This window comes from Periplaneta americana, chromosome 16 (assembly GCF_040183065.1).
Source record: "Periplaneta americana isolate PAMFEO1 chromosome 16, P.americana_PAMFEO1_priV1, whole genome shotgun sequence".
Taxonomy (NCBI): domain Eukaryota; kingdom Metazoa; phylum Arthropoda; class Insecta; order Blattodea; family Blattidae; genus Periplaneta; species Periplaneta americana.
Window position 1 is genome coordinate 68,542,357 of NC_091132.1, and position 21,000 is coordinate 68,563,356.

Here is a 21,000-nt window from a genome sequence, read left to right on the forward strand (position 1 = left end):
AAACGTTCCCTCATTTATATGATGTTTTTGCTATACAGTAGAGCATCGATTATCCGAAACAATTGGGAACAGGGGATGTTCGGATAACCGATCATTTCCGAAAAAAAAAATTGTATCGGTGTCATAGGAGCATTATGAAACAAAGATAGCCTACAGCCCTACACTGATATTAAACACTAAACTATACATATATATTATATTTTGTATCACACGTCTTACAAATAAAACAGAGAACTTACTAGCCTAGTTTGACAAGTTCAAAATGGCCATTAAAGTTAGTCTAAAGTTTAGAAAAAGAAGTCCAATTTTTTTTGCTTTAGAGGTGACTCGGTTTGTTGACGCCAAATCTGGCGCAAATTTGAATTTGCTGACTGAAACGCTTTCGGTTAACCGATGTTTCGGTTGATCGGTATTCGGATAATCGATGCTCTACTATAATTAATTTATTCGTAGTCTTCTGCCCAAGGGCAGATATTTCACTGCAAACCCAGCATTCTCCAATCTTCCCTATATTTCGTCTTCCTCTTAGTCTCCGCATATGATCCATTTATATCTCAATATTGTCTATCATGTGATACCTTTTTCTGCCCCGAACTTTTCTCCCGTACACCATTCCTTTCAGTGCATCCTTCAGTAAGCAGTTTCTTCTTAGCCAGTGACCCAGCCAATTTCTTTTTCTCTTTCTGATCAGTTTCAACATTATTCTTTCTTCACCCACTCTTTCCAACACAGCTTCGTTTCTTATTCTGTCTGACCATTTCACACGCTCCATTCTTCTCCATATCCTCATTTTAAGTGCTTGTAGTCGCTTCTCTCTTTACGTCGCCGTAATGTCCCTATACAATGCCACACTCCACACAAAGCACTTCTAGTCTCTTCCTTAGTCATTTTTCCAGAGCCTCGCACAAGATGCACTTTTTCCTATTGAAAGCTTCCTTTTCCATTGCTATCTTAGTTCTGACTTCCTGGCAGCAGCTGATGTTACTTCTGTATTTATACCGGTAGTGCACACCAAGTATTTGAAGCTGTCCACTTGTTCCACTGCCTTATTTCGAATTCGTGCGTTTAATATATTTTTTTAATTCTTTCGAAAATTAATGCGAAATTCTGTGTCCTCTAGTAATTTCCGTTCTTCCAAATTTTAACATGGGCGAGAAATGACCGGCAAATTTTGTCTCTAAGCCATAGGGCAGAGAGAGAATCGTTTCCTTAGGGGGGGGGGGGCAAAGCAAAACCTTAGAATCCCAATATAACGGGGTTATGGGAGACACCATTGCACTCCTCCCCCGTCATAGCTTGACAGTGGTACAGTATATCGAAATCCACATCCGCGATGTTTCGAACCGAATTATATAGAACTTGAACTGTAGGTCTGCTACAAATTATAATAGGGGATAACTTAAAACATTCTCCCTTTTTTCTCTCTCGTACAGAAACACATGCATACATCAATAAAACTACGTAACAGTGCTAACACAAACTTTTGTATATGAAGCTTACCTTCCTGAAGATATCACATGAAATGTAAATTCTAATTATTTTATTTAATCTCGTCTTTAAGTTTACACATTATACCGGGATCACTTTTTTCTTTTTTTCTGCATTGTTGTGCAGCATGTTATTCATATTTCTGCAAGTGGCGGCCTGAACATCTGCAGACTTCTAACGCATGAGTGCAGGCTGTTAAAAAAGAAAAAAATTACAGTACTTCCATTCCTCAAATGAGGTATAGGAATTTTTATACATTCAGAAATTTAACATAAATATTATAGTCCAGACACATGATCTGAAGACATTAATTCATCAATTTAAGCACAGAAACTTGATCATAAACAAAAGCAAGAAAGATCTTTTGAATTCAATATTTTCTAATGTTAATAGAAAAAAAAGAGGTCAGACAGGTTTGGTAACTCCGCCTGTGCCTCTAGCCCTGTATTACGGACAAAGTCTGTGTGTATATGTGTGTGCCTTAAGTCTACGATACGGAACTCTCAACTTTTTTTCTCCTCCAAAGGAATCATATGAAGAATGTTTATCGTCCATAAAAATTCATGATCCTTGGCCGGGTTTGAATTTGCTAACCTCGTATCCAGTGACAGTTACGGTAACCACAAGACTACTGAGGACACTCTTCGTCATCCAGAACAGTTTTGGAGTTACGCACTGATCTTCAGTGTCGAGTTGAAAACAAGAGTTCTACTCTCCTTTCTATACCCCCTTCATGATGTGTATTCGGGCAACTTCACCTTACTCGACCATTCATAAGTTTTGCTCCGTATTTACAAGAGACATGTTTTCTACCCCTCCACGAATAAGTGGATGGAAATTGAGTTGATACGGATGCTCGAGAAGTTCGTACGCCGGAAATGTAATCTCGTGTTTACGAATTTTCTCCGCTTCTCCCTCGCTATCCCTTATGTAGGGGATCTGAAATATATTATTGTGTTAATCCTTTAGTCTGCCTCAATGCCAAATTAGGTTAGGCTCAGTCTCTGGATCTCTACCTCCGTACCAAATTCGGTTACCGGGCGGATGGAGGAATCAGAAGTCATTAGAGGGGAACCGCAGCTCGGAGGGAGGGTGAAGTCGTGCTTGCTTACAGAAGTCGCTCCGTTTCCTCTCAAGGGAGTTTAACATCTCTAATAAAGAAAAGTAAATGCGACTGATTTCAAGGAGGGACGGAAAGAATAGACAATAAAATATAACTGTTATTTATTTATTTATTTTAACTTTTACTATTACCACAGTCTAGTATATACAGTCACGAAGCTTCAGTTGTGAGGGTGCTAGGAACAATATACTGTGCCGGTACTATTTCGCATTCTCTGTAATGAGGCGATATTAGCGATCCTAGTGGTTAGCAACTATCTATGGATGCATATTTACTACGTATTGAGCTTCGTGACTGTATATACTAGACTGTGCTATTACTATGAGTACTGTCCTGGTCTAATCTTTTCGAGTGATAGTCAAGGGCAAGTCCATTTTCATTTTGTCAAACTTGCTAAGAGAAAAAATGAGGGGTTACTGTCTATCATGCTGGTCTTATGGAAGCTGCATAGCCGACAGTCAAGACACAAATTTAAGTAAGAATTCATAATTACGGCAACACTGTAAGATGGACGCTTCTGTTGGCTGACATTTATCTTTCTCAGATACTTAGGGCCACGTCTGTGGCTCAAGTGCTACCGCGCTGATCTTCCATCCAGACGGCTAGGTTCGATCGACGTTGCAGAAGGTTTTTCTCAGGGTACTCCCCTTTCCCTCTATCAACCCACCAATACTCTCCATCTCCCTCTCATTTCATCTATCACCTGAAATAGTAAAAATAGGCTGACAAGCAAACATTCTGATGGGAGCAGATAAAAAAGTTAAATTATTTTCTTCCACCATATTAATAATGTCAAAAGAAGTGCTTATAAAAATTTTGGCCACTCGACCGCAATTACGAGGCCGTCCCTGGGGCCGTTTATAGAAAAAAATCACAATTGCATGGAAAGATTTATTGAAGCAGATACAGCAGTTGTTGCGCTATTTGTCAACATATTCCTCACTGGAATTGAGACATTTTTCACACCATGGGATCAATTTTTGTATCCTTGAGTCGTAGAAGTCGGCCGCTTGGGATCGGAACCAGTGTTTGACAGCCGTCTGCACCTCTCTGTCGATCCCATGATATGACAAATGTCTCAATTCTGGTGAGGAATATGTTGAAAAATAGGTCAACAATTGTTGTATCTGTTCGAATAAATTTTTCCAATGAAATTATGTTTTATTTCTGTTAACGGTCCCTAGTGAACTTATTTTTTTACGTACCTCGTAATTGCGCTCGAGTGGCAAAAAATTTGTATAAGCAATTCTTTTGATATTATTAACATGGTGAAAGAAAAAAAAAACTTTATCTGCCCTCATCAGAATATTTGCTTATCATTGAAGTCTTGGGGATAGTAGTCCTATGGGTTTCCGATGCTGATATAGGTGAGGCTTGGGGCTTGATTCTATGTATGCTACAATCCTACAATGCATGTAAAATTAATACGCAAAAGGCAGTATTAATTAATATACCGTACATTATACGAAACAAATCACTGCATTTGAAATGTATTGAACTTTATTGAAACAATTTGAACTTCACTTAACAAAATAAATAAAAATTATTTCAATTGAACACGAAATATTACAAGTATCTGAATCATTTTTACTCCTTCACATTGAAGTTGATGGTGAAGTTTGTACGTTGGCCAGACTGCTAACCTTCAGTCAGCTGTTCATAGTGTAATGTACGTACTGTATATTAAGATTTTTAAAAATACTATTTTCGAAATATGTTATCGTTCAAAATATACTGTACAATACACGTTTTTGAAGTGCATTACAAAATCTTGGAAAATGAAAAACTTGCACTTCCCAATCTTGTATCATAATATACCACTGTCCTTCACAAATTCCATTACGGCTAGGGCGGGTATCGAATCCGGGCCGCCTATATGGAAGACTATCGCTAGGGCTGAGGCCCAGGTGCCTTCATTTACGTATGTATTAGGCCTACGACGTATAATAATAGTTGTTGATTGACAACCTGGAGGTTCAGGTCTTTTGCAAGCCTGTGTAGTAGTCTGATGGATCATTTCAGTTGTTTGCAGATATGGAAGATGTGTCGGTTGAGTTTCAATTTGTCATTGAAGCTGACACCTAGGTATTTCAGATATTGTTTGTACGGAACTGGGGAGTCATTAATCATGATACGATTTCTTCCTCTAGTCCCCAGTGGGCATCTGTGTATCTTTATCAACAAGGCTTGAGATTTATTCCTATACACGGTGCTCCCGAGCTACCTCTCTATATTAATCATGACCAGTCTGACTATTAATATAACTGAAGCCAAAACAACTTATAAGTTACACATTATATTATGAGGGGTTCACAACCAGAGTGAACCAAGTCCTTCTGGAATAATTTTGAGAAATTGAGTCTTAAAGTTCCTGGCTCATGCTTAGCAACCTTCACCTTCCATAGAAAATGCTGCCCTCTGTGGAGTAACAAATGAGTTATGGACTTTGTTTGTTATGGCAATGAATAAATCTAAGTTTTCTTCATCCGAGATTGTATTAATCCACAAACTGACCACAGGTGGACTTGGTCCACTCTGGTTGTGAGCCCCTCATATATAAAACAGAATAATGACTACTGTATATACTTTTTTTGTATGTGAAAAAATGTTTCGTAATAAATACCTTCATATAAAAATAACATAGTCTACGATTTAAAAAAATGATGCACTATTGGACGAGATGCATCATACTGTAGGTAGATGGTATTAACTTATTTATTTGGTATACCGTTTGTTGGCAAAGAAAGCTTTTAATAGAAAAAGTAGTACCTTCAGATCGATTTTACTTAGTCTAACAAGCAAACATTCTGATGGGAGTAGATAAAAAAGTTAAATTTTCTTCTTTCACTGTTAATAATGTCAAAAAAAGTGCTTATACAAATTTTGGCCACTCGACCGCAGTTATGAAGGCAGTAAAAAAAATTCGCCAGGGGCCGTTAACAGAAAGAAAACACAATTTCATTGAAAAAAATTATTGAAACAGACACAGCTATTGTTGAGCTATTTTTCAACATATTCCCCACCGGAACTGAGACATTCGTCATATCATAGGATCGACATAGGCTCCGAGCCCAAGCGGCTGACTTCTACGACTAGATACAAAAATCGATCCCATGGTATGACAAATGTCTCAATTTCAGTGGAAATATGTTGACAAATAACGCAACAATTGCTGTATCTGTTTCAATAAATCTTTTCTTGCAATTGCGCTTTTTTCTGTAAACGGGCCCAGGGAAAATCACTTTCTGACGGCCTCGTGATTGCGTTCGAGTGGCCAAAATTGGTATAAGCACTTCTTTTGACATTAATATGGTAGAAGAAAAAAATTTAACTCTTTTATCTGCCTCCATCAGAATGTTTGCTTGTAAGCTGAACTTGTCGGTAGAATCTTGCTAATATTAACTAAACTGAAACAAACTCTCTTTCTGATCGCACATCTTTTCTAGCGCAGTTCACATGCCAGGTCTCGTTTTCTGATCCGTACGATACAAAATATAATGGGACTTTTGGAAGTATGATTTCAAGGCCTTTATTTTTTCCAACTCCATATTACCTACTCAATAGCAACACAATAGTTTAAAATACAGCAAATGTTTCTCATGCATATTTTAGTAATGCAAGTCACATGCGCTCCTCTCATCTGGTATGGTTGCTGTTATTGTTCCAATAACCAGATTAATAAGTATTTATGCTTCCGTTGCACCCATTTGTAAGTTACGAGGGCATGACAACTCCGTAATGAGTTCTGATTTTAACTGCAGTAGCTTCTTTTGTTCTTCCTTCATAGAAACCTCATTTCCTTGAATGCCCATTAACATACGACTTGGTTAATAGCATTTCATTTCACCGGAACAATTGTGGCTAAAGAAAAGAGGTCTTGGACAAAGAATACCTGTTCGTGGCATGAAAAGAACTGCATATAGACTACGTCCTCATGTGCAGTAAAAAGGAGTGTGCGTCATACAGTCGCCCTTCGCCACTGACTGTTGCACATAATGGTTACGACAGTTTGCGAATGGAACTTCTGAAGTAATGAATAGCATGGTTAATGTCCAACCTAGCACAGTCAGAGTGCTTGCTTGTATCAGGACCGGGATTTTATACCGGAAATCTTTGTGAGATTTCAGGTGGACATAGCGGATGTGGGGAGGCTTTTTTCAGTGTTTGGTTTTTTCCTGCTAGACTCGTATTCCACGCCCCTAGCATCCTTGAAGAATCTTGACCATAGCCTTACATTAACTTTCTTCCCTGCTACCTCCGTCGTGTAGGGGTGGCGAACGAGACCCGCGCTCCAGATATACATACATACATAGACATAGACACATATACGAGGGAGTGTCGGAAAGTAATGCACAACAAATTTTTGTGGCAACGTATTTAATAGGTAAGCAAAACGAAATAATGCAGAAAAAAAGCTACAGGTTTTATCTATTTTTCAACACTGTAGTACTAGTAGTGGTAGTGGTAGTTTTAACACAAAGGTTGCAAGAATGCACGCTGCGCCCACAATTAATTTTGTCATTTACAGTCCCTCATCTGGAAAATATGGTAACAAAAGTGAAGAGCGGAAGGAGGAGACGGAGAATGAAAGCTCACCTCTGATTGAAACACATTTTAAACCCTAGTTAAAATCTATAGTTTTCCCTTAAAACTTTCATTTTGTTGCATGCTCTTTTCCTTTATCTTAGCCAAAGTCCAGGAAGTTACCTCCTCTCTCCGAGATTTGCAGGGGAAGCATTGAAACAAGGTGACTAATTTTTAAGACGTTGTGGTGCGAGTACTTTGAATAATATTTAAATGTCATTTTCTTTTAATTTCATGTCATTTTTTCGTTAGTTTAAGGGCATTTTAATGATCATTTAAGTAGATTTTTAGGTCATCAACATCCGCTCCCTGGTCATAACTGTATGGGAGGGCATATTATTGAAATTAAGATAACAAGCTATGCTCGAACTTTCGATTTCAAGGCCAAGAACAATTATTGCAACATTAAAAGTCTTAACAACTGTGTGGGAGAGCGTTTTATTGAAGTTAAGATAACAGGAGTTAACCTTGCATCCTTAACTGGATGTCGACGTTAAGTACAAATTAACTGCAGTTTTGGCGACACTACCGATATCTAAGCGATTTACAAGCGATCGTAAAAGTATATTGAAGAAGTAGAAAGCGGTACATTTGAAAATATACTGTCAGCTTGGTTTTCGACTGCAACATCACTAGATAACGTGTAGCTGTGAACATAAAGTGTAAATGTTCTGGCTATCAGTCTGCAGACATGATTTAGAGCTGTGAAAAAGCATTTATTCTTGTAGATTAAAATATCCACAGCTACTTAACCGTTCGAAATCGAATCCATTATGCTGTGAACATTTTTGCTTGAAACAGCTTCAAGAAACATATCTTAAAAGACGTAGGCCTAATAACTTTTCTCCGAGAATCACCCGGTATAATCGTTATCCTCATCAATCATCATCATTATAATCGTCAGCGAATTTTAGACCAGTTGATCCATTTCGGCGAACGGATGAATGACACATGTGAAACGTTTCAGAGATCTTCTATTTCCTTTTGGTTTGCTGATCAAGATCTGTAAAGATAATCTTTCTACAACATTCATTATTGTAACGTGTCGCGTCAAATTATCATCTTCATCTTCGTCAACATCAGGCCTATCGTCGTTATCATCGTTATTATTTTCCTGGCATTATAAACCCTGAAGACTTGTTCAGGTTTATAGAATTTGTCCATTTTGTACTCGGTGTATGATTTGTACTGTATTACAGTGGTTTTGTTGTTATCAATTCTCTCTATATGCTTGTCATTGCCGTCTATACTATGCAATTGTGTCGGGATTTAAAATTCCTATATCCTATCTTATTTCTTCAATTATTTTCCGATCTGTAAATCTGTATCCTGCCACAGAATGGATATATCTTCCGATTCCTATAGAACTTCTTAACTTTCTATATGACCTTTCATTGTAGTGAGAAATCTCACTTATACTGGTTTTAATCTTAGAAAGTTTTAGTTTCTAAGAGTGCTATTCATAGACATTTCGCTAGCCGGCGCTACAAGCGTGCTAAACTAGCCCCGACTATTGACTGGTTACTCGTACAGGATTCATATCATATCATATCGCTAACACTGGTTTATGAATACGAAAAACGTTAGTTCGCTGATCATCTACTGGAAGCCCGCGCTAAGAATGTCTATAAATACGGCTCTTAAGGTTTAAAATTTTCCTCTCGTACATTAGGCTTTCCCCATCTAATAGCGACTTGCCGAAGCTTTTGCTGCCATAGGCGTTGCCCTCAGTACATCATAAAAGGATATTATTTATATGCACGAAATTTGTTTATGTAATAATTATATATAGTAAATAAATCTCTTGGCTTAACGACTGTTAATAGCAATAAAACGTAAAGTTAGAGTTGCATGTGGCAAACTGGCTGCGGCATGCCAAAGTTTGAGAACCCCTAGTTTATTCATAGGTCTACGAATTACAACCAGGTAACAAAAATTATGACGTCATCAGCCAGTTCTGGTCGAAGAGCATCTGTAGGAGTGTCCTTGATGAAACGCATTTGTACTGCACTGAGTACAAGAACCTGGCGGCGGCGGTTGGTAATGACGTCACCCACGCCATATCAAATTGTTCTCAGTTAAAAATTAGCCACGAATTTTGACAGGATGTAGCTTACTCCTTCCCCGTTTACAGAATCTTTCTGATAGGTGTCTGAAGAGAAGGGTGTCGTAATTTGGGTATTAGAAGGATCTGCGAATGAAGTGAGTTGAAAAAACGAAGGCATTTACCTATCCCTCACTTACATGGAGGAATATCAAAAACTTTAGCATAGCCGGTTTCGTAGTTAAAGCACAGAAACTTTTGAGTTCGCATCCAGTATGTGTTCCCTAACTAGGTTACTCGGTGCTATGTATTAAGATAATGTGTTGTGTAACCTATTATGTTCAGTGATATCTTTGAATGTTATGTTAACTGGATTTGAGACGGAGGAGGAGAGATGCCTATACAAAACCACACGTGAAAAATGTTCGGAGAATAATGAATGATCAGATCCTATACTCGTTTAGAGAAATGTTGGGTAATTTACATATGAGAATGGAAGATTGTTAAAAGGAATTATTCATTTGGAAGTTTTCTTTTATTTAAACCGTGTTTCGCAATAGAAATGCCGTCTTGCGTTTACCGACATGTGGACGAATCTACAATAAAACTAAAGTAGAAATGTCAGTTAAGATTATGATTCTGTAATCTCTACCTAATAATGGGTGTTGATCATCTTGATTCGAGTGTCCCTGGGTTAACGTTCCGATACTACATAGTAGATCACTTTCCTGTCTTAAAATTAAGATGCTGACTTTGGTACCCAGTGAAGATAGACCTATGTTGCACAGGATAATTGATGATGATTATGATGATGATTAATGGAGAATGATGACACGATAATGAAGGTGTCACTACTTAACATGAAAAATTGTTTCAAGTATCGGCACCTTCCTTATTTACCGAAAATTACATCTTACTCATTGGGATTTGAATTTGGGTCTTCTGCGTTGAAAGCCAACTCTTAAATTTATGTACTTCCATATCACAATAAACAATCGAGGAGCCACATATAAATAAAGGAGTTATTGTTGTGTTAATTTATAGGCCGAACGAACATATATTATTTGAAGAGTCCACTGCAAGAATGATGGATGTCATTTGGAACACATTTTTCAGGAGAAGCAATTGAAAGTTTGAAATGCTTAGCGCTCAAAGCTAAACCTGTGATTTTCCGATCATTACTGGACAATGACTATCAGTGTTAATGCCATATAACTCTCTATGTACATTCTGTATGTCTTAAGCTATGCATTGACAGTCTTGGTTCATTTTCGACAAGAAAGTGACGTCCATCATTATTGTAGTGTACTCTTCATTTGTAAGCTGCAACTGAATTCCTTCCCAGAATAATGTTGTATGATATGTTGTATTGTATGGCCTATCAATGTCGAAACATCACTAATGGTTATGGAATGTCGCTCTCGCCTTTTTTCTGCGTCAGATATCGTCAGCTTGCTGAATTCTTGGCGCAGACTGTTCTTCTGTACCGCAGCACAGTAGCGTAAGGAACGATGACTAAGAATGGAGCTCTACTGTTAGAGCAGAGACATGTAAATCTCCTAGATTCAAAACCCCCTAAAGACCATTTTGTTCATAATTGAGTTATGTCCACATATTGCGTGCAAACAATGAATTCTAATATATAATTTGAATTCAAAAAGCTACCAAATTTAAAGCAAAAGGTTTGTTAAAAGTCACTGTGAGGTTGAAAATTCCCCCTATTTTCCACCAGTTACTGTCAGAATCCTTTAATTTGTGAAAGTGGATATAGGGAATTTTGAATCTGTGCGATTCATGTGGTGGTTATGCACTTATTATTACTTCCACAATTTTTATTAATAACAAGTAACAAAATCTTTGACGTGAATAGAGCCAAGGTCTACCAAACGACTGCCAGCCTCACGTGCACGTACCTCAGCAGAGGTGGACTATAATTCGATTCGGTAACGTGTAGCACACTGATTCGCCAACCGTTCGTTAATGCTGGGTTACTAGACTGGATAAAGCTTCCACTTTCCTTGCGATGTTGGGTGGTCACAAGCCGAGTTTTCATGAGATTTTTTTTATTATAACTGCACTGTGGCTATTTTAACAGAGGAATTAGTTCGAAATGCAAATCGTGGACCCCTTTTGCTTCAGTTCGAAGAGGGAGGGATTTATAGAGTACAGATGATGGTAGTCGATGAAATGTGTTATGAAATATTCAATTGAAGACTGGACATAAAAAAGACTGTAAGTGTCAAAGAGAAAATCCCTAGAAAACTGGTATAGTACAACTTTTAGTAATGTAATACCATATTTTTGCAGATCTATGGGAGAAACGGATTTATAAAAAAAATACCCTCTTTTCTTACTGAACTGAGCCAGGAACAAAGACTGCGTTTTGGAAAAAAAAAATTAGTTTTCAAAGATATTGGCATTTAAGCCTTTTTATGTCCAATCTTCAATAATTAAGTACGGAAGTACAACTAGAAGGAGCATTACACCTTATATTATTTCTGAGATTTAGATAAATACAAAGAAAATAATTATGCAGGTATTATAGAAAAGATTTCGCCTTTGATGTGTGTAAATTTATTTGCTCCTTACATTCTAATATAAAGTAAGATGTTATTTTTGAACAAATTTACATATAAATATTTCTGTATTGTATAAACTGGAGTATAAACATTTGAAGTGTACTTAAAACCAGTGTATTAATATTTTAATTCGATCATTTCAACATTAAAGCTTTTCTCATTCAGTCTGCTCTCAGAAAAGCTGAAAGTTAGGATTTATGAAATAGTTATATTACCGGTTGTTCTGTATGGTTGTGAAACTTGGACTTTCACTTTGAGAGAGGAAGAGAAGTTAAGGGTTTTTGAGAATAAGATGCTTAGGAAAATATTTGAGGCTAAGAGGGATGAAGTTACAGAAGACTAGGGAAAGTTACACAACACAGAACTGCACGCATTGTATTCTTCACCTGACATAATTACGAACATTAAATCCAGACTTTTTAGATGGGGAAGGGAATGTAGCGTATGGGCGAATGCAGAAATGCATATAGAGTGTTAGTTGGGAGGCCGGAGGGAAAAATACCTTTGGGAAGGCCGAGACGTAGATGGAAGGATGCTCTTAAAATGGATTTGAGGGAGGTGGGATATGATTGTAGAGACTGGATTAATCTTGCTCAGGGTAGGGACCGATGATGGGGCTTATGTGAGAGCGGCAATATACTTCGGGGTTCCTTAATAGCCATAAGTAAGTAATATCAACATTAAGATCTTTCTTAATGGTCATATATTATAGTGTTAGAAAGCAGATCTTATTGAAGTTTGTTTAGTGTTTTTTTGTTACAACAAAGTTTTGTAAATACAGTATTTTATTTAGTCACTCACACATTGGACAGCATACATCTTTCTTGAGTGAGCGTATTGAGTAATTGTGTTCGACCACTTATTTTTCTTTATTTTATATTTTGTTCTTTAGAAATTATAGTTCTTATCGAAGTGTTGAACTGCAAAGTCATCTATAGCCTATTTGTGACCAAAGCAGGCAATTTTATGTACGAGAAACAACTGGCCGATTAAATATACTTGAAGCCCTCTTATTTATGGGCAGCTTTTCTTTCCCTATAAAAAAAAGAAGTAATACCAAGGACTTTTTATCGTCCTTAGAAAATATACTACACACAAACTTACAAAGAAATATGTCAAGATGCCAAGGGTTTTTTTTTTTTATTGTCCCTTTAGCCATGTTTGGCTTTCCCCGAATTTCGTTTCTAGTTGCAGAGTTAGTTTACTTTTGATGTCTTTGTCTTCCTGTTATAGTCGTATCATTCTGTTATAAGAAATGTTTGAGATAAATGTGATGGTAACACCAAATCATTCGTTTGTTTTGATTCAGGGGAAAACGCAGCTTGTGTGTGATACAAACATGAACTTGACTATGGTCTGTGCGAGTTACATTCAGCGCGGGGCAAGCTGACAAAGGAGCGGAAATATGAGGAGGCTGAGTGTGTTGTGTGCTGCAGTTTTTTGTGTGGAGTGTGTGCGTGCAGTTACCAACTAACAACCGTTTTTATTCCAACTGCATATTTATTTATTGGATATATACAAAGTGGGATTCCAACAAAGTTATGATAAAATGACAAGTCGGCGAAAGAGACGTCAACAAGATGGTTTTATGAAGAAAGTCTCATCGCTTTTTAATCTGGATACGGTGAGTACACAATATAATGGTTTTTGATTTAACGTTTTACTGTCAATGCTTCACAGAACATTTGCAATAAGATATTTCAAAATTACTATTGAGACCAGCTTTATTCAGTATCTTAAGGGCCATATTCATAGACATTCTTAGCGCGAGCTTCCGGTGGATGATCAGTGAACTAACGTTTTTCGTATTCATAAACTAGCGTTAGCGATATGATATGATCCTGTACAAGTAATCAGTCGATAGCCGGGGCTACTTTAGCACTCTTGTAGCGCGGGCTAGCGAAATGTCTATGTATAGCATCCTGAACGTTGTCTGTTGCAGGATTACTTATTCCTCCTCACTGATCTTTATCCCATATATTTCTGCTATTAATACTATTTGTTAGCTATTACGTAAAATGATGTAAGAATAATTAAAATAATTAAAGGTTTAAAAAGTAAAAATGTAGGACCTACAGATACGGAATTAAAATTTGGAGCCAGTCACGATAAGAGTCCACCTGTATGTAGGCAACAATTTCGCACGACTGTTCACAAGTAGCATATACGCAGGAGCTCTTGTTTACTGCACGTGCGCAATGTGTTGTAAGCGAAACTTGTACAATAAGTGAGCTCCAAATTTTATTTCCGTATCTGTACATACATTAATGGCTTCGTTAATCTCACTGCTGTTAATAAGGAGATGGTCAGGCCACATTTTAACTCCAAGTTAGGTTATTCTCCTGAGTCATGGGAATATAGTATACTATATCATACTTCATACAGGATTATGATGTAAAGATGTATGTGCAGAGACCCGAAGTACAGTATAATATACCTGTATTTGTGCTCTAACTGTAACCTGCAGATTTTTTCAGCATTTTTCCTCATGTCGTTGACTTTTTTTTTTAAGTGTAGAATTGTATTGAACTTCAAAAATATAAAACTACAAATTTCTCAGGACTCAGGAGGTTATGTTTGGTCTTGCCAAAGTTAAGCTGTTTGGAAAGAAACATATAACATAGAATTGTTTTTAATTTCAGTCAAAAACTTATCGATTAATACAGAAAACAATTTTCTGTTTTCAAGTTTCACATCATTATAGTATATTCACAAATATTTTCGATTTTTTTAAAAATCATTATCAGGTGGAGGTACAAAATAGGCCAATTGAATATAGTGAAATACAAAAATATATAAATATCGGGTGTTTCAAAATGAATATCGTGGTTTTAATGCTTTGTAGTATTTATTACATTTAACGTACAGTTATAAATAATACATGAAAGAAAGAGCAACTCAAACAGTTTTGTACGCGCATGCATGTTTCCTCTGTCTGCCGTTAGAAAGCGCGTTGAACGAGTCAGAGAGTCTTTCACGCGTAGCCCCAAGAAATCTGAATTAGCAATTACAACGACGTGTGTGTGGAGAATTTTAAGGAGACGCATATAGAAGTATGCGATTGGTTAAACGGCATTGTACACGACCATTGGATTGGCCGAAAGGGCCGAATGACAGAGCTTGTTTCGCATGGCCTCCACGTTCACCAGATCTTACGCCATGCGATTTTTACCTTTGGAGATTCATAAAGGATCGTGTGTATGTACCTCCGCTACCAGCTGACCTACCAGACTTAAGACAGAGGATTGAAGCAGTTGTTGCAACAATTACTCCAGACACACTGATCAAGGTTTGGGAAGAACTTGCTTATCGACTCGATGTGTGCCGTGTGACGAATGGTGCTCACATTGAGCACTTGTAGCAAAACTGTTTGAGTTGCTCTTTCATGTAGTGTATTATTTATATTTGTACGTTAAATGTAATAAATACTACAAAGCCTTAAAACCCCGATATTCATTTTGAAAAACCTGGTATTATTAATAAAGCTGTTTAAAACCAACATGACATAAAATTCCAAATCATTTCTGTATAATAAAACATTTTATAAAATTTCAAGCTAAAAGTCATTCAAAGTCATAAACACACTATTTGCATCTCTTGATGTTATAAAATAAGTTTCAGATATAAAATATGTTTGTTGATAATTAAAATTTAAAATTTCAAAGCCAATAGTGATGCCATGTTTAGACGAAGGTTACAAATATTGGTGTTCTATAGGTTTATTAGTCACTCGAATCGATGAGGTGAGGTCGACCTGGTTGGCGAGTTGGTATAACGCTGGCCTTCTATGCCCAAGGTTGCGGGTTCGATCCCGGGCCAGGTCGATGACATTTAAGTGTGCTTAAATGCGACAGGCTCATGTCAGTAGATTTACTGGCATGTAAAAGAACTGCGGGACAAAATTCAGGCACATCCGGCGACGTTGATACAGGGACATCATTTTATTTTTACTTCAATTTTTATTGTACCTGAGTTTTTGAATGTACTTCACTCCCACCCCTTCTACTAAGGAAGTTCCAACTCCACACAGAACCAAGACCGCAGATAGTAAGCAGTACTGAGATACTGAGTATAGTACGTTCCAGAAATATGTTCGCGTTTTCCAGTGACGAAAGAGCTTTCAATATTGAATCATATTTTCGCACAGGTACTGTCCGTTTGCCTACGTCGCATCCCGATTTCCCCCACCTGCTTCTGCTCGCCCCTCTGTAAAAACTGGGCTGTCTTAGCTCTTTTCTGAAAACATTAATTTCTCTTAGGAATTGGACGTTTACGTAATATTATACAGCTGTTTAATTTAACTTAAATAAAAGGGCCTCGTTAAGTAATTAACTGTCACGTGATTTCCTCCCTTTCTACAATCCTGCGGCATAACCACTTGGACGGACAGTAGATAGCATGTCTGAGTAATTTTATATTTTCGGGTCGGGCAGAAGTGAAGATTGAATTCACAGTACGTAGAGTAGGTACAGAATTATTTCAACATGAGTTACTAGTACGAATGACGAAACTGGCAATTGGAATTAGATGCAATAGTCTATAGTGCGATAATATGCACAAAAGAACTGAAGCCTGTATCGAAATGAACAGCCACCATTTTCAAAATTGTGTTTAAATATTCATATTATGATTATTTTTCAATTTAACTTCTTTCTCTATATTGTACGCTAATGTGCTGTAGACAGTATAATATACACTGCATAATGAATACGTTCGCATGGATAACTCACTTCGTGAGTAAAAACACTTATTCTTGATACAGTACTGTACTTTGATTAAAGAAAAACCTAATGAAAATTATCAAACTGAAAATCGCGATATTTCCTAGTTTACGTAAATGGATTAACTACTTTTCTTCCATCCTATACCTAGTAGAGTGATTTGTGTTTTACGCCAGTATCATCGAACTCCAGTCTTGGAGGGGGGGAGCAAGCGCTGTTTCCGGTTCTCTAAAGGTATAGACAGGTTAATATTAAAAATGTTAGTAAAAATAAAATGATGTCCCTGTATAACCTCTGCAGTTGCGAGCGTCGTTAAATAAAACATAACATTTCGATGAGGTGAGTGTGACATGGTGTTAAGAAGAAGACGCAGAGTCAGATGTGGAGACCATCTGATCGAAGCTTGTGACTGATCGTGTACACGAGTACATAAAGAGTTTATATTTGAAGCAATGCTTAGACCTGTTATTTGATGTTAGAAAATACGTAAATAAACTTCGAACTCTCTACAGAATACAGAATAGAAACGATACCATTTGAGCCACAGCACAAAACATATGAATTGAAAGAAAGAAAATGTCATTATTTAGATTATCTTGAGGAATTCTTTATATAGCCTACCCCTGCATCGAGAAGTAGGCCTATATGTCAGAAAGAAAGACAGTGAATTTAACGTCCATATACGGAGATGTAGTGTAATATGTAACTAGTCGGCGATGTATGCAATGGAGGGGGAAAGGACCTGGCCACCCTACCCCATTATCTCTTGGCCTAGTTGCCTCATAAATGATGTCTTGTTGGTATCACTTGTGAGGTTCAGACCTGTCTTCGGACAGTTAACTAAACAGCAATACGGAGATGTGGGAGCGGCGATTAAAAAAAGACAAGCGAAAGCCTTGCACGGATTTAGCATCATTTTTGTATGCCGCTTGCGAATTGGCAACGGAACACGAAACACGGAAGACAGTGACGCCAGCATTCGGCAGAGAAAGCAAGGCTAGGAAGATTTGCAGTACAGTGTACCGCTTCAGTCTCGAAAGCCTTGTTGCTAGGTTACAGCAATGACGACATGCAGCTGATGCAATGGTGAGTTTACAGCCTTCATTTTTACGTGATTTCCAAAGGAATCGATTTATGATCCAGGTCTCGTCTATTGAGCTTCAGGGTTGAACAAATTTCTTTGTAAGGGAGACATGTTACTATAGTGACTTGAAGTTGGCAATATTGTAATTTTAAGTGCTTTCTTAATTGAAGTGGAATAAGCATAATCGACATTTATGACAACAATGTACGAGTAATTTAAGGGAATAGGTAGGTACTTTATAAATAGGCAACGATGACGACAGTCGTAAGTTCTAATCTCGTCTTGGTAGTGAACATTCGCTCAATGTAAATATTACAAGTACAACCCGTATTGATTTAGGTGGACATTCCACGTTGCTGGAATGTTACCACGTAAGTGTCAAAAGGTTAAAAGAAGATGACTGTAACACTTTTACTGTACAGTGCTGCCAACTGTAGTGAAATTCCGCTGATTTTGAACCCTGGTGAGAAAGCGCGGCGAAAACTGAAAGGCATAGGATATGTAGCAACATTTTACTATTCAACCTTTATATAATATAGCCTATTTGTTTTTTGTGTAAAAGACGAAACATAATGAGTAAATTTCTTCAAACATTGCCTGTTGCTTGCAGTCGACCTGGTTGGCGAGTTGGTATAGCGCTGACCTTCTATGCCCAAGGTTGCGGGTTCGATCCCGGGCTAGGTCGATGGCATTTAAGTGTGCTTAAATGCGACAGGCTCATGTCAGTAGATTTACTGGCATGTAAAAGAACTGCTGCGGGACAAAATTCCGGCACATCCGGCGACGCTGATATAACCTCTGCAGTTGCGAGCGTCGTTAAATAAAACATAACATTAACATTGCCTGTTGCTAGTGTTGCATCTTGGAAAGAAACAGACTTAGATAAGGATTTCTCTATGGTGGACAATATAAAAACAATGAATAAATGGTTTAAAATTCCAAACACTTGGTGTCCTCTTAAGGGTGAAGTTAGGTTTCTAACCAAAAACAAGAGCGCGACCGTTTGACGACAAATATTCACAAGTAGGCCTATTCATGCCGACTGCCGACGCACGGAGAGGGCTAGCCCAGGGACGAGTAAGTTTATTTGCTCGAAACCTGAGTACGCCGCGAACCTTAGTGTAGTCAACCGGTGTGGAGTGGGGATGCGTTTACGGTTAGCACAATAGATCTTGTAGAGTGTAGTCAGTGTTGCTAATTAAGCGGTTTTTACGCTAGATCTGGAGTTTTTCAGTGTTAGTTTAGCGGGTAAAACTTAAGAAATTTGTATTTCTGTTATAGAGTTAGCGGGTTTCTTAACTCTCATGGCGGCAAAATAATCTAATTTTATATTGACAGTAGCAATTTAGCGGTTTTTACAGTTTCGTAGCGGGTTTTCAAGAATCGAGTTGGCAACACTGGCTCGTAGTTTTCTCCTGAAACTCAATTCAATTCAATAGGTATAACAGTAGGCCTACAGAGGTAGAATTGGACATTTATGCAACAACAAATTAACCAGCAAAATAATAATTGAGGTATTTAGCTGAAATTACTTGTAAATTGCAATACAATCAATTTTGTTCAATCAATTTTTGAGCATAGAAGAAAATCATTTCAATAACAATAATAAACTAAAATCAGTGTTGAAAATGGAAATTAAGAAACCATGTTTTCAGGTATTTTTAAAGATAGTTTCAATACTGGTTGGTCTTTTGTTGCATAACTGCGTCGAATAATACCCCGCGCACTTTTTTCCCCTCGAAGTATACAAGTAAAAATACGGGTGCGCGGCTTATTCGAAATGAAGTTGCCAACATTGCCCGATTTTCCTCCCACGCAACCGCTAAGGTGGTAGCACATGCCATTATCTTTCTACACGGGTATTTAAATTATTGTTAACATTGTTGAATGGCGTTTGGATCAGCAGTCCATGTGTCAAAATCAAGTTCAAGTGTGATAGGTGTTTGGTTTATGCGTCTTATATTTTCAATTCTAAAAATGAGTATAGTAGGTTCGAATTCCATGATAACTACTGACAAGCGATTGATTTAGCAACAATGGAAATTTAGTCCGCCGGCTTCCTTTGTGTCCTGAGTGAGCTACCGCGGTGCGAGTAAGACATAGACATTGTTGTCACGTTTACCCTCTTCTCATCGTATTCTTAGATATTGAATACATAGGCTACATTACATACATTCTGGCAACATATACTCTACGTATTCTGTTAAAATAGTTAAAGCGATACGCGCTCCCATTGTTAGATTCAATGAAATCAGAGCTGTCCTTTCCATCTTATCGCTTTTAATTCACATTTGGCTTCAAGGCGGTCTTGCCTTTGATTTTAGATGTTAATATGGTATTCGAACAAACTGTATCACTAAAGATACGATATTGCGAACCTTTACTTGCAGCGAAAATTTTTAAATGATCAAAGATGCGGAGGAACGTGGAAATCGTGCTACAGGTTGTAAATTTGATGCAACAGAAAGTTGCGTCAGAGACTGGAGGATCCTATTCCAGGATAAAAATTATTGTTAACCGAACTGTATTTTGTGTTTAATAATTGTTTTTAATATGTCGTGTTATTATTGAAAGTTTTGTTTTTGTAATTTCTGTTTTTGTTTTTATGTTTGATTTTTTTTATTCCTTTGCCTTTCGCGCTGCTTATTCAAGGCCGCGGGGTTTTATAGAAAATACGATAATATACTCTTTCAGGAGTGAGCTAAAGTTTTATCTGCCTATATTATATTTTATGTTATAATTATTAGCAAATATAAATACATTACGTCTGCCGAGTTAGCTCTGTGGTAGCGTGTCTGCCTCTAGACTATCCGGCCCGGGTTCGATTCCTGGCGGGGTCAGAAGTTTTCATGTAAAATTTCTACTACGGAACTAGGAGAGATGGTGGTGCACAACTTCTAATCACTAGACTGTGCACCAATATGCCAGTGCATAAGAAGAGAAGGCATATGTCACTGTTGATAAGTGATTCGTCCGTCGGACGGGGACGTTAAGGCTGGCGGACCCCTTGGTGCTATTCGACAGGAGTAGGCTACGTGCCGGCAACGGGTTTCCCCTTCTCCCTTCCTCATCTTCATTATCATCACTCATTTCAGACACTACACTTACACGAACACTTACACATATACTCACCCTAGTACACGACATAACTCTCCACAGATACACATAATATACAGCGTAGCCCGCCGAAGTGGTGTACAACTGGAAAATGGATCACAGTCTTGTCATCTATCCGCAATATGCGGAATCCGAATCACGTAAAGTGAAGTGGGTAGGCATTGGATGCATACATACATACATACCACACCTGTGGAGTAACGGTTAGCGCGTCTGGCCGCGAAACCAGGTGGCCCGGATTCGATTCCTAGTCAGGGCAA

The 21,000-nt window shown here is 37.7% G+C and overlaps 1 protein-coding gene across 11 annotated transcripts in view; it reads left to right on the plus strand.

The window, feature by feature from the left end:
* Positions 1–21,000, plus strand: part of dlg1 (discs large 1) — a 1,351,531-nt gene that overhangs the window by 706,808 nt on the left and 623,723 nt on the right. For 3 of the 11 annotated variants that reach the window (XM_069849447.1, XM_069849446.1, XM_069849449.1), the window contains exon 2: positions 13,128–13,442. The exons of 7 other annotated variants lie outside the window; for them this stretch is intronic. In XM_069849447.1, the coding sequence (XP_069705548.1) occupies positions 13,368–13,442 (75 nt within the window). In that variant the 5' untranslated portion in view covers positions 13,128–13,367. Of the gene's footprint in view, positions 1–13,127; positions 13,443–17,545; positions 17,626–21,000 lie in introns of those variants that run through there. One more of the 11 variants, XM_069849450.1, reaches the window with a different exon arrangement.